The sequence below is a fragment of the Diprion similis genome, chromosome 4 (assembly GCF_021155765.1).
Source record: "Diprion similis isolate iyDipSimi1 chromosome 4, iyDipSimi1.1, whole genome shotgun sequence".
NCBI lineage: Eukaryota > Metazoa > Arthropoda > Insecta > Hymenoptera > Diprionidae > Diprion > Diprion similis.
Genome location: NC_060108.1, coordinates 17,717,922 through 17,733,134, shown reverse-complemented (window position 1 = coordinate 17,733,134; position 15,213 = coordinate 17,717,922). Strand labels below are relative to the sequence as shown.

General features: G+C 38.2%; 1 protein-coding gene across 1 annotated transcript; it reads right to left on the bottom strand.

Moving 5' to 3' along the window:
* Positions 1 to 1,347: 1,347 nt before the first annotated feature.
* LOC124406125 (G-protein coupled receptor Mth2-like) lies at positions 1,348 to 14,198 on the bottom strand. Its single transcript, XM_046881512.1, has 9 exons — positions 13,891 to 14,198; positions 12,406 to 13,126; positions 9,011 to 9,299; positions 7,769 to 8,000; positions 6,438 to 6,673; positions 5,902 to 5,980; positions 4,460 to 4,647; positions 2,764 to 2,950; positions 1,348 to 2,451 (listed from the first exon to the last, which is right to left on the bottom strand). The coding sequence occupies exons 2-9, from the start codon at positions 13,084 to 13,086 to the stop codon at positions 2,121 to 2,123; spliced, it is 2,223 nt and encodes a 740-aa protein (XP_046737468.1). The 5' UTR covers positions 13,087 to 13,126; positions 13,891 to 14,198; the 3' UTR covers positions 1,348 to 2,120.
* Positions 14,199 to 15,213: the final 1,015 nt, after the last annotated feature.

Here is a 15,213-nt window from a genome sequence, read left to right as displayed (position 1 = left end):
ATCATAATATTTAATATTTACTTGTTTAATGTTCGGGCGAATTTTTGACTGCATAGATGCGAATAAAAGGGAATTCGTACCAGCGGCTTGTATAACATTCCCAACTGATTTTTGATTTGCGTAATGTGTTTTTGGATTCTGCTGACGAACGGTAAAATTGTCTGTAAATTTGAAAAATCAATTTTTCAAATTATTCTCTTTTATGTTGGGTCATAAAGTTATAGAAACTTTCTGAAATTACTCAATATCATATCACCTCGTTATAAACATACATAAATTATCACCGTTTCAGGATAAGTTACTAATTTGAGTGTGAATAATAATAACAATAATAATAATAATAATAATCATAATACGTACATACATAAAATTTTCAACAGTTTGGCAACTCGTTACAAGTAGATAGGTATGTAACAACTGCGTAAAATAGACGATTGTATACATATATTCGAGGGCAGATTTGCGATCGCTAATTGTATAATTCACTTATCACGTGAACATTCATGTTATAACTTATTGTTCATGTGAGTATTAATTAGTAGCGTTACAGACGTTCCCATGCATGTTCATTATGACCTATGTATATACGTGTAACGTATACTCCTCCCTTATACGAAGGTGATTTATGTAGCTTTAGATTATTTTCTTTTCCTTCCAACTTTTTAGCCTGTATAATTTACAGCATGTAGAATAGAAATGAATTAAAGTAAGTATACACGGTCCACCAATTTGACGAAAACAAGTATAGAACATCATCGTTTAGCGAATAAAGGTACGTTACGATTAAACGTATTTTTCAATTGAACTGTGTTGAATGAATAATATATAAGAAATAATCGTTAAAGCTGAGAGAACAATTATGCACAAGTAATAAATAAACAAATTAATAGATTTCCGATTGAAAAAAATATGAGAACCCCATTCGAATATAATTGTATCATGATTTTAATTCATCGTCAGAATGTATGTTAATTGATTGTAAGAAAATGAGTGTGAGAATAGAATTATTAATATTATTATTATTCCGGTATATTCATCAAGTTCTACTATTCAAAATATCATTTGGGCTGGAAAATTATATCGAAGTTAAACTTGACTGTTTGAAAAATGGAGAAGGTAAAGATATACACACACTGCAAAAATCTCTAAGAATAATGTAGAAGGGTAAACGTTTACATAGGGTACGTACGATAAATGTATATTGATTGAAGATAAATGTGAGTTAAAAAGAAAAAGATGAATAGTAGTTGCGATGCGGAAGGAAAATAGAGTGCAAGAAAAACCGTGCAAAGAGAAAAAAAAAAAAAAACAACAAAGAAAATAAAATTAATCAATAATAATATTTCGTAAATAAAAAAATACGAATGGTACCATTTATTGAGAATGTAGGCGTATTTGTATTGTCTATATGTAACTATATATCTGTATATATAATAAAATTGTGATTCATAATCTTTAAATTACAGATTATTAACATAATTTTCAATTTTTTCCCATCTCTTTTTTTTTCTTTCAAGTAGATTTATCCCCGGAAGCTTTCCGACGTCTATAAATCACTGCCATTTTACGTATTACGTTATACGTATAGTATAAGCATTATAAAAAAAATTTAACATTATATCCATTTCAAATTATTTACAAATGTTTAGCAACGGCCTGGATATGAACACGATTGAACTAAATATAACGAGTAGTTGAATTGGATAAGCTTCTTTGGCTAAAATTTAAATCAAACCACCGAATGTGAAATTTTCTCCAATTCTTCGAATCAACTCTAATGGAAACTTGGCGAAATTCTAATACGTATTTGCCGAGTGTAAAAATTGAGACGATGCCTCAGAACTGAGAGAAAATTAAATAATCATCATCGTTTCATTGAGTAGAAACACTGAAACATCTGGCTCCTCGAAAACTCTGAGTTTCGCAATTCCCCGAGTCGATACATCGGCTGTTAAAATCAGGTTTGACTCTTTCTTTGGCTTTCTTGCCACAACGGGTGAGATCCGGTGAAGTAATAAATTTCCTGTTCCCTGAACCTTTACCCGCAATCTGGCAAATTGACTACTGTGATCCACGTAAAAGGCCAGGCTCTCGTGTTTCATTTCATCTTCTCCCTACGATCAAGGCGAAGAGCTAACGGCAAACGTGGAGAGTATCGTGCTGGTGCTGGGACTCTTTCTGACTCTGTACGGATCGTGAACCCCGGCGGTGCTGCATCGGCGGCTTTCGTCACTCTTTGCGAACTTCCGTCGCAATGCGTGAAAGACTTTCTTCTTCAGTACGAAGAGCACGAATATCATAAGACCCTGGAGGCAATTGAACGCGTCCGACGCCCAGAAGAATTCCGTTTTCCAACTGAAGTTCGTCAGGTAGTGGTTCAGGAAGTAGGATATCACCTCGAGGATCCAGGATATCCCCATGACGATGAAGAGCTTGACATTCAGGATCAATCTGCAATTCGGTTAGGTATTCACTTATTTCGTGACACGTCAGTTGCTCACGATTCTCCTCCCCTATTTAAGGATATGCGACGACGAATAGAAGAGAAATAAATTATATCAAGTGCCGTTCCGCATGTAGTTGGACAATTTTACCGAGTAAAGAGGTTGATCGACTTTTAACTCGAGATCATACTTGACAAGTTATTTCGTTCAGCATTTTTCTCAGAAGATAAGGACCAGAAAGGAGACCAACGAAGAACGATAAGACGAGTAGTGTAGGATAAGAACTGACCTGACGACTATCGATGTCTGTAAAACTTACTTATTTTTATCAGCTTGAAACCTACGGCTCCTGGAATCCGACTTGTTCATTTTAACTCGTCGCTGGATGTCGGCTTTGACCATGTTACACCTCCTGGCCGTCAGAATGAACAGGACGATGTTAACGACGAGTTGAATCGAGACCGGACCAGTGAAAAATAATATCTCACCATGAAAGCTATAGCCACCTAAATGAGACGTAAAAGAAAGTAATGAGTTTGCGGTGCTAAAAAGTAATGAACTGCTTATTGAAGTTGATTGCCGCCTATGCTTCGTTTTCAAGGATATAATAAGTATTATTTGCACTGCGGGAAGGAACATCGTGTTTTATCGCTACATCAAATAGCATCGAACGAACCGGTGTCATTCGCACGGAAGTAACGTAAATTGAAGATGATCGATTTTTCATGGAATAATGATTCGCCAAACGAGCAACGCAAAGGCTCGTACAGTACTTGAAAGGAAGTCAATTAACTGCGTCCAAGAAGGATCCCCGTGGCGAAAAACGCCTGTTAATTAATCGAACGGAATTGGTAAATGAAGAAGCAATCGTTTGCTACGGTTACTCGTCAAACGTATAATATGCAATCAATCTAGGAGATATTTCGGATCGTGCGTAGTACTTATCAGCACAGCTATGTTGAAAAAAACGGACATGACGTACACCGTAATTAAGTTCTCTTTCGATGCTCCGTATTTTTGTGCAGAAGTTAGGTGCCTTCTAGGTCCTAATTAAGGGTTACCGGACAGTTTTTTCGTTTTCTTTATGACACCTGTTAGTACTTCAATTTTTTGTCTCTCGTTTCTTCAGCGCTTTCCATGAACTTGACACGTCAGACATATAATTAATCGCAAAAGAATGAGGATTTTTCAGGTTTTTTGGCTATATCTTCTTGACATTGATTGGGCAGAGGATAATGTGAGAAAAAATAATTCAGATTTGGAAAAATTTAACACCCGCAAAAGAGGGCTCAATTATGCTGTAACTATAATCGTTGGGTTATGCGACGTGACTTTGCTAATATTGTCCACGTCAGTTTGAAATTCTCCGAATAGTTGAGACGGTATCCTAATAGACATTCGGGGAACTATTGCCGAATCAGTGTTTAGAGGGGAATTTGATTGTTGAATTATTGAAGTGCCAAGTGTCAACGGATGCTTGTTTTGAAAACGATTTATAACAAACTTACGGTTGGCCAACTTGGGTTCTCAGAAGATTAAATTGAGGAAGGAAATATACACGGAAAACACGGAGGCAAACGACGAGGAATCAAGTACAGAAAAATGATTCTCCCTTTTTCTGCACTCCAATCAATTAAAATCAAAGCAAGAAGCCGGAAAGAAAAATTGAACGTTCGGTGAACCCGTTACACAACCGAGGAACTGATTCGTATACTAACGACCCCCGATTCTCTGGTTACAATTAGTGCCGCCCATTATTTAGCCCTGATTCGCCTGAACGAACCGACCAAGAAAAAGAGGGGAACCGTCTTTGCAGCTGACTTCCATCCACAGACATTTCCTCCACGGTCGACTTACACGTCTCGCGGTAAAAAACCGTTTTTCAAACTGTATCATCATAGATGAGAAGCAATCGTGTCGCGTTGAATTCCACAGTGCAATATAAAATCGATTCCCAATCCGTATCTTATCCGATCAGTTATGCGTTTAGCCTGATCCTTATCAAAGGCACTCACTTGAGAACCAGCACCTCCGAACCCCCATCCCGGGGCGCAGATTAGCAGGTAAAAATTGTAGGTAATCAGCGGTGACAGCGACGATGACAAATATCACCGCAAGGCCCCACGCGTAGAGGCAATAGAGTATGAATCGTTTGTGGTCCTCCTGCCGCTTGGTGTTGGTCCTTCCCGAATGCCGCAGTGATCTACCACAGGGATGATGAATTACGTTGTAAGTACATACGTTAAGGTGGCGAAAAAAAACCGACTATTTTTTTTTTTTTTCTTGAGTCTCGTGTGACAAAATGTTAGTTTTTGATGTTTTAAGAGCCCACTCCAAAGGACGGTTCAAAAAAAATTTTTTAAGTGGTCGCTCCACATTTTTTAAAACGTCAGTAATCGTCAAAAATCGATTTTTTTTTTAAAATTTTTTTCTTGTTACGGTATAATTTTATAGACAAAAAAAAAAATGAGTTTCCGAAAGTTTCAGTCTAAAATTTGAATTTTGAAAGGTCGCTCATAATTTTTTTTCAATTTTTTGGTGCATTTCTTTAGATTTTTTCGATCGACCTTTTAATATTCATATTAAAATTTCATACATTTTTTTTCTTTAATTTACTAAGAAAGAATCGATAACAATACACCACGACATGAATTAAAAATCAAACAAAATACTGAAAATATAATTTTTTTAATTTAATTTTTTGGCGATTTTTGACATTTTATAAAATATGGAGCAACCTCTTAAAATTTTTTTTTGAGCTGTCCTTTGGAGTGGGCTCTTAAAACATCAAAAACTAACATTTTGTCACAAGAGACTCAAAAAAAAAAAATAGCCGGTTTTTTTGCGCCACCCTAATATACGTATATAGGCATGACTCACGCGCGTTTCGTTTTTGTTTACGTACAGATGTAACATAAGTGTTACTGACAGGTTTTAACCCTTCTTGAGCTTATTTATCAAACGTATTTGTACCGTGAACCGAGGCGACATTAAGAGAGGAAACTTTTTGTCATGAGATGACTGAGCCTAGCCACATAAATCACAGAGATCTATTTTTGCATCTAACTATACAAACTCTCGCCTCACATGAAGATTTTGCGTTCGAAATTTCCCTGGCCTGTATCTCATTCTCAGCACTGCTTCCGCCGACGCAGCTGAACACATAAACAAACTTTATAAAACATAATTGTTTGCCCAGAGAGAGACGTATAGTTCTGATGGATACGATGGGACGGAGTTACAGATCTGCATCTTACGAGAATGAGGTCAGCTCATTTGTCAACACGAGTAGAAAACAAACGAACGTTAATTGTTTATGGGCAGTAATATTGAGTATACAAAGTGAGAAAAAGAATCGTCTCGTTTTTCCATCAATATATATCAATATTTGCAAGGCCGTTTCTAATCTCGCGCGTTTTTTACTTATCACCAATATTCTCATTCACATATATCTCACCCGAAAGTCCACCATATGTCAAAGCACATGACGTTCAGCCAGAAGAAGGCGGATAGGAAAGAGAATAGCATTGTGTACCCTGAAATAGAAGAAAGAGCTACCTGATCAGAATTGTCGATAGTATAAAATCCTTTCATTTATTGCCTCAACCGGACTGATTGAATGTTTAAAAAGCATCGTTTGACAAGGATTGACAATTATTGTCGGAATATGGCGTGAGCTGTTTTCTCGAAAGTATTCACCAAACAAAACAGTTTCTTGCATAATAGACTCGTTGTGGATACAAATTTGACGCGAAATAATAGCAGCTAAATTATCGCTAATTTCCGGCTGACTCACGATGAACGACGTCGAATAGTTATACTCTGAATAGAAAGAATTTCATTGTCAAAATTTTGCTACGCAGCTGAATACCGCAACTTATACGAGACTGTAATAATGAATAAATACTGTAAAATAATGACTTCATTCATTCGTTAAAGAGGCTACGAGGTTAGAAGTAAAAAAATTCCGCTCAACATCATCTTCTTTCATACCCAGAAATGTGCAGACATCTTCTAAGTCGATTTTATCTTCTTCTTGCACTTGGGACTCCTTCGGAATTGCAACGGCAACGATGGCGAGACAAACCATTGCCACCAATAGGCTCCCCACGTGACACATGAGAGTTTTCCCATGAAGATTTTGCAGAGTCGGCAAACATATGTAAACCAGCAATGTGACCAGAAGGAAAGTACAGCCGATTATCAGCAGCGCTGCGTTCACGTGATACCTGGTTGTAAGAGACTGTTGTGTGGTCTTTTTTCATTTTCCTTTTTTGCGTTTTTTAACTCGGGGGGGGGGGGGGGGCTAATAAAAGATGCTTGAAATTTTGCAGAAAATTCGCAAAGTCGAATTAAAGCTTGGTGTTACTGAAATAAGAATAAAAGTAAACGACGAGACAAGTGAAAGAAGAAATTCTACAACAGTTCAAATTCAGAAATCACGTACAATTGAGAGGATTTTTACGCAGGAAAAAAAACTAAGGAAGATGCAATTCGACGGATTGATTAACGGCACGGCAGAAAGTCGTTGAAACTACATGATAAATGAATAAACAGACGATTAGTATAACGATGACGCAACGCGGGGAGGAAATCCTCTAGAGGATAGGTATTAATTTCGTTATATCTATTCTACCGTCGCTTGTAAATATCTAAAGTCAACTTGTGGGTCAATACTGTCGTTATATATACTTAGGTAGAAGATAATTATCGTCAATTTACGATATCAACCGACCACCGAGTGGCGAATGCTTGCGTGATTAATCGCAAGTGATTTCACCAATTACATTACAAGTGACAAACTTTATTAACGAGCGAATTAGCCACACCCACATGATTTTTGCTTCCTCATTTTTTTCTCCCTGTACGTGTCCAGCTCAACCTTACAAAACTAATTTCCTCCTCCATGTATGTACGCATAAAATGTAATCTACTTTCTAAAACCAAAATCATTTTACACGCAGAATTTGTCGCGCTTACAAAAACATGTTCCGTTAATGTAATATAAAATTACAGGCGGAATAAGTAATTAAATAAATGAGCTTTACGGTGATTCGTTAAGAAATTAGTGAACAACTAAAAGAGCAAAAAAGACGAGAGGATAACATCGAAACCGTATTCAACTTTCGGAAAGAGTTTCGCTTATACGTATATAATACGGGTGTCTTCTAAAGAGTTTTTAATCAGCTCTCCAAAAGAAGTTGAAAAGAATGGTGAAACCGAGGCAAAGTATACATATAGAGTATACACACGTATATTCGCTTCACGATTTTCCTTGTAAAGTTTCCCAACCCCCCGTGGATTTAAAATCAGTGAAATTTCACCTCTCCTCGGAGTAGTTGTCCTGCAGGGGGGGATCCTCGAAGCAAACAAATGGATAAAGGCCGTCCGGTCCGAGGCTGGTGTTGTAAAACATGTCCATGCAGTGCTGGTGATGCTCGTAAGTTTGGTAACCGGGAACGTGGAGCTTTCCTTCCGGCACGAGATGCCAGTTCTCCTCTCTAAGTACCGCGTACATTCCGTACAAGCACGGCTTACCGACGAGAAGTCCGTACTCTGGAAGCGGTTTTCATAAAGTGAAGAAGCTTCAAGTGAAACAAAGAAAACAGCGGAACCGAACCGAATTCATCAGACGCGTTAACCCGGGTTTATCCCATTCAAAAACGAGGGTAATAATGGACTCTGGGTTCAGAGAAAAATTATGTCAGGGTAGGTGCAGCCTGGAAAAGTAGCGAACTACCTACATGACTGCAACAGAGTAACTCGTAACCCAGTTTCGACTGTGCGTCCCGCTTTTGACGTGACTACGAGGTTAATTACGAAGAGACAATTTCATCGTTTCCAACAGTCCAACGTCGTCGTCGTACGAATACGAGTCGTGATATTTTTCGTTTCTGACGGTGAGGTGCGCCCGAGGAAGTAGAGTACTCTGTTTAAACAATGAATCAGGCTATTCCGTGGAGCACTTACTTTGTACCTTTGATTAGAAATTCACAGAGATGTTGAAAGAGCGGCGGCACCCCTCGGCTGGCGATAATTAAAACATTAATTGTCAAGCATCGTGAAGTAGAGTGGATTCGATTCCCACTCTGTCAAAGCGGCCTGACGCGCACAAATACGAGTAGCAGAAGTTAAAGCCAAGCTTATGAAGAGATTGCCGGTGAAAAATTCGCGGATAATCGCATCGGGATCGTATAACCTCATAGCTCTGCACTGGTAGAGTTGCAAAAAGAATTTGTCACAAGCTTGACCCGCCCGACGGCGGAGGGAGTAAAAAAGGGGGATGATTGATTTGAAAGGAATAGTGGCACCGGCGTGACAGACGGAATGAATTCGCATGATTTATTACCGAGAGTCCGAGTAATCTGATCTCTTTCATATCAAATTTCCGCAGCCACAAATTCACGTAGTTATATAATATATATATATATATATAGTATACACATCGAGATATACACGGCAGGGAATAAAAGCGGGTAACAAAACGGAAAAATCGTGGCTATTTGTCGCTGCTTGAGGGATGATCGTGAAACCGATCGAGGCTGGAAAAGAGATCGCATCCTTACCGGTACTGTCGACGACCTGTTCCGTCGAGTTCTCCACCGCGTTCGACAAATTCCGGACCTCCTCGTGCAGCTTCGAAACCGTCAATTCGGCCGGTAATTTTTGACACGAGGTTTCGACCATCGCCTCATCTTCCCGGCAGCATTTTCTCAGGCAGGTATTATCGCGACAATATTCTTTGCCTCGACAAGCTCTGACGACCAGATGACCAGGCGAATTGCCTGATTCGAGGCAAACGCTTTCCTCGGTTGCAAGCAGATCAACAACGACGGTGGAATTCGTTGTTGTGACCTGAGAAGGTGGAATATAAGAGAAAAAAGTTTTACGTCAAGTGGCCGGAAAGCTGCAGATGTTTCATTCTGTTCTTTCTTTGTCTGTCCCTCTGGGATTCGTTTGGTAATTTTTTATTTTATTTTCTTTTTATCATTATTACTATGTTTTCACTTTGTACCTCTGCCAAATCCGCTTCCGCTATACACGGTCTGTGGATCTGATGAAATGTGATTTACATGCTAAAACTACCAGTCGTAGACGAAATGTATAGGTATATAAAGCTCGCGAATCGAGCCAAAAATCGTTTCCAATCAAAATTTTACGGCTTAATGATAACGGGGCATGGCTTGAATCGTAAATTGTTGCTCAATTTTCGAACAAATGCATCGTTCAAATTTTCGCTAATTGCTCTATGTATAGTACGGGAATTACTTCTGCAATCACGATATCTATATATATAGATATATCAGAGTAAAATTAGAGTACGCGTAATAAATATTTGCACGGATCTGCATCTGTGAATTTATACAAATTCCCACATTGACTTAATTACGTTTTAATTATTTTTTGAAGTAAAAGAATTCCGACGGAATTCGTTTTAGTTTATTTGCCATCGCTAATTAATAATGGTTGTAAGAAATGAGCGAGGATTCATTGTTCCATAAAATGACTCGTTTGCTGTGTGATTCAAATTAACGAGATCTCTGTTTTCTGAAAGAAAGAAAGTAAGTCAAACGAAGGGTTGAATATTTTTTTTCAATTACTAAATCTTGACAAGTTTTCACGTTGTCAAATTTTTCACATAAAAATTGTAAGATTGACCAAAGACATTGATATAAAAATGTTCCGATAGTCATTATTAGGCTGAATTCAAATCAAATTTTCGTCTTAGATTAGAAATTTGCGAGCGTTAAATTATTCCAAAGTTATAACTATATATCGTCAGTAACTACCAATAATCAATAAGTTATTACAAATTCATTTCAAAGGCCCAAATTACCTCCCTTTCCAAAAGTAATTTTCCTCTATTCGACTATAAGAATTGCGTTACGTATTTCAAGAATTGATTATAATGCGGGCGAATCTCTGTTTCCCTTAAAATGAATTCAACGTGCATTATGCGGTATACATACTCGAGTATAACACAATACATATCGCAGAAATTTTTTTTTTCCTCGAATAAACTTAAAAAGGTATATAACGTATAAATCTATGGAAAAAAATGGGGAAAAAACGCTGTCAACCGACGTTGAAAACCGCTGCGGTAGGTGGGTGGGTATATATAAATGTATAAACTTGAAAGTATCGAGTAGATTTAAAGATTGTAGGAATTGAATAAAAAGCGGTTAAAGTAGTCCGAACTTGATACAGACTGTATCTGACGCGGTCTTGTGTATACAATTAATTTGAGAAGAAAAAATAAAGCCAACGGCGTGGTTCGTGCGCGGATCGTGCACATTCGCATGACAGCTATAACTTCGATGATAAACTTAAGCACTTTATAGGTTTCCATTTTGACTTTAGCTTCCGAAATTTCCTTGCTTTTTACACGCATGCGAGGTATGTATGTATGTACATTAGGGTGGCGTAAAAAAACCGACTATTTTTTTTTTTTTTTTTGAGTCTCGTGTGACAGAATTTTAGTTTTTGATATTTTAAAAGCCCACTCCAAAGGACAGCTCAAAAAAAAAAATTTTAAGAGGTCACTCCAAATTTTTTAAAATGTCAAAAATCGTCAAAAAATTAAATTAAAAAAATTATATTTTCTGTATTTTGTTTGATTTTTAATTCATGTCGTGGTGTATTGTTATCGATTCTTTCTTACTGAATTAAAGAAAAAAAATTATGAAATTTTAATATGAATATTAAAAGGTCGCTCAAAAAGATCTCAAGAAATGCACAAAAAAATTGAAAAAAAATTATGAGCGACCTTTCAAACTTCAAATTTTGAACTGAAACTTTCGGAAACTTTTTTTTTTTTTTTGTCTATAAAATTATACCGTAACGAAAAAAAAAATTTAAAAAAAAAAAATCGATTTTTGACGATTTGTGACGTTTTAAAAAATGTGGAGCGACCTCTTAAATTTTTTTTTTTTTGAACTGTCCTTTCGAGTGGGCTCTTAAAACATCAAAAACTAACATTTTGTCACACGAGAATCGAAAAAAAAAAAAAAATAGTCGGATTTTTTGCGCCACCCTAATGTATGTACATATTAACAAATACAATTTATACTTAGATGTACTGCATGAACGAACTAACGAAATGATGTTGTGTAAAAACTTGTTCCTCTCTTTCCCTCTACTTTGATTTCGTATGTTTTCAACTTGAAGCCACGTGATACGGCTGTGATCAATCTGGTATTTTGCACGGAGTATTTTCGACCATTTCGCAAGCTAAAATGCGTAATGTACGACGTTGCAGATAAGCCGCGCTGAATAATTTACAACAGCCTTATGTAATGACCGAATTCAATTACCGAGCGGTAAAGAGTGAGGAAAAAAAAAACTAACGATAAAAAGTACAGAAGAACTTTGTATTCCGTAAGTAATAATATATTAGAGAGGGGGGAGAAGGCTCAGTCGACCTCACGCATTCAGCCGGATCTTATCGAATTTATTTGAACTCTCAACCCCTTACAGCTGATATTTTAGTCCGTGTTCCATGAATATTGCATGCAGCATCTGGAACTGGATAACGTTATCATCCAGACCGTACAGCTGGAAGTTAGGCCTCAAATTAGCTGTGACGATTTATGGGGATGAAGTTGGTTACGTTATATGGTATAACGATGGATGTTCAGGTAAAATGGCTGTTCGCACTTTTATGACATTCAAAAATTCTGGAAAGCCAAATCCTTGAAAGTCATCCTACAATTGTCCAATAATATCTTTTTCTTTGGATCTATCGTTACGTTAACGTGACTAACTTCATCCTCGTGACAATTTAAAAATTGTAACCCTGTCACTGCAGCGTAGTTTTGCAAATTTTCAATGCGGTATTTCCGCGCAGCAGAGCCGCATATAATAATATATTGCTTCCTGTTCAAACGGCGCAAGCTCCTACAACTCTGCTTCTACAGACGAGACGATTACACAAAATAACATATGACGAATATTTATTCACCTTGAGTCTTCCATTCACGATCGAAACCTGGGTCTGATTAACTTCTTGATCGATAATGGCGTGCGGACAGATCAACGGGCCTCTTTTGGCGTAGAGAAAATCGGTAGACCCGATACTTCGGAGCAAAGATCCGGTGGAAACATCTCGATCCGAATCCTCCAACGGCACACAGGCTCGCCGATCGGTCCTGAAAATCTCACCACGTAAACAGCATCTCCTGATTTTCGCGACAATCGGAAGCTGACGAGATTCGTCGTGAGATCCGTCGGCCAAATCCGTGTCCGAGTTCCGAGTGCAGAATAAAAGAGTCAGCGAACCGTTTCGTCGCGATTCGACGTCGTCTTCCGAGCCGATAATAACGTCGATGCAAGACTCCCTCGGCAAGTGGGTGAAATTTGCATCGGCGAGTGGAATGGTCGAGATATTTGCGCCGTTCTGGCAAGCGGGAATGCCCGGGTTTCTTTGCCCGGAATTAATCGGATCAAAAAACTCCGGAGCATCGGGAGGTGACGTTTTGCACGCGTGCGATTCTCCGTCAAAGGTCACGACGCTTCCGGGGTTGCAGCATTTCCTCAACAGCCTCGACTCGCCTACTTTGACTGATGACGTCCCCACCGTTAAAAAGGTCAGGAACACCAACACGTTCGACGCCTTTATCAAGTTCGTCCGACACGGCGCCATCGGGCCAAACAAAACCGTCCTCAGCTTCTCCAAACGCACGCTAGTGAAAGAGAAAAATAGAAGATACGTTGAACGATACGCTCGATATATTATATATTATTAAACAACGTATATAGCCGCGTTCGTGCAGGTTTGAAGAATGCAAGATAATGAGGAAATTCATTTTTTAACACACCGACGCGATGCAACCGTGAGATAAATTGTCAAGGATAATTGCTAAGCGTTTTTCTTGATTATTTAACGAAAAAAATAAAAAAAAATAAAAAAAAAAAAACACGTGTCAATTAACAGTTACAATATAGAATTTGGCAACTTTCGAAAGTACGTTCAATCAACGTGTCGAGGAATGTTTTAACCGATACCTACTTGGTTATACCGGAATGATATCATGCTTCAAGTGCAACGCGTCTATGCAATACGATAAGATTTCGCTTCACACATGACAATAAACTTTACACACACGGAACGGAACGCTCGAGTATATTCTTAAACGAAAGTCGTTCGTGTATACGTGATACCTTAGAAACGAGATATATTATCTATTTTTTATAAAAGCCATTCATTAACTCTTTCCATTTTCTTTTCATTCAATTTTCTATTACTTTTCAATTTCCTGCAACACAACGAGAGAAGAGAAAAAGATAGCGAATTATATCACGACAAATCCGTCCAACGTTTTTACATACCAAAAGTACGATGGATTTCGCTTCGTTATAAACGAAAGAAAATAAAATAAAATAAAATAAAATGACGATAATAATAATAATGATAATAATAATACTAAAGTGAAACTGTACAACGAACCGTCAGAGTACAGGCAGGAAAATCCCGCTAAGCGTAGAGTTGAAAAACTGGAACGTAAATCGTCTGCTTCGGAGCGAAGTACCGAAAACAAAAGCGCGTCTGGATCGGAGTAAAAGAGTGAGTGAAGTGACGGTGGAATGAAAAAGAGGCTGGTGATCAGCCTCGGATTTGTACAAAAATGTGATAAATCTTATCCGACTACACGTAATACGCGTGTAACAACTATTACATTTTATCTTCTGTTAAACGCCCCTGTTTATAAACTATTCGATCCATACAACACAGCGTCGATATCACTGACGAAAGTGGCACAACGATGCAGTTAATGCTTCGGCAAATCGAAGGCTCGAAAAATCCGGCGACATTCTACGAGAGCAACATATGGAGGCTGATGCATAAACGCTTTGGAATTCAACTATAACTGTTCAATTTGCCGAAGGATAATCAAACGCGTCTACATAATAGAGAAAAGGTCCGAAAGGGTGTCTTCTCAACGCGCACTTTTTCATCCCGGCATGGCATCTTCAAGGGTGCCGGCCATTTTCGCTTCAGCCTGAGTAACAGTCAACCACCACCGCGTGTCTCCCTCCTTCTCTGGCAGGTCTTCACCACTGATCAGACATGATAGAACTAACCGGCTGCCCGGCTTATGATACTCTCGTAGCCTCTAGCCTCTGTCGGTCTCTCCAACACATGGCACACCCACGACGACACACGGATGTGCGGCCCACCTCGATACTATACCTCGAATCAGAGTTCCATGTAGAACTTGGGTGTAGATATATATCTACTGAGTTTGGAGAGCGTTCTAATCGTCGGGCACCTTTTCTTCATACAGTTATATTGTTTGCTTAGAAACTTTTTCGCCTTGAACGGTGCGAGGAATCACACGTATACTTAGACACTTGGGATCCATGATTTGACGGTACACGCTAGAGGCTACGAAATGAGAATTTATCTTAGGAATATATACGTGCGCTGCGAACTCGTTGGCGTTGGAAGAGTTAGAGAGACGTTGATTTGTAAGAGTTTATTTATTTTTTTTTTTTTTTATCTTCAATTATACATCCCAGAAGCTCAGATCCGTATAAAAGTCTATTGAGTATAACACTGTACAAGTTACATACTGTAGTTATAATAAAGAAAAAAAGAGATAAATAAAAGATGGCGATGAATATGAGGAAGCGTCAATTTGACAGGCTGTTCGAGTACTCTCAATTATCGCGATGCGAAAAGTAACCGATGACGAATAGCTGGTTTTCAATGCCGAATGAAATTATACAGCAATTTGTTACTTATATGGTCACGTTATTCAGACCAAAG

Bases quoted from the DNA above. Each gene is read 5' to 3' on its own strand.
- LOC124406125 (XM_046881512.1), bottom strand. From the start codon at position 13,086: ATGGCGCCGTGTCGGACGAACTTGATAAAGGCGTCGAACGTGTTGGTG. The intron at 5,981-6,437 runs GTATGAAAGAAG...CTTCTATTTCAG, and splicing joins AGATGTCTGCACATTTCTGG to GGTACACAATGCTATTCTCT. The intron at 4,648-5,901 runs GTGAGATATATG...TCCCTGTGGTAG, and splicing joins GACATATGGTGGACTTTCGG to ATCACTGCGGCATTCGGGAA.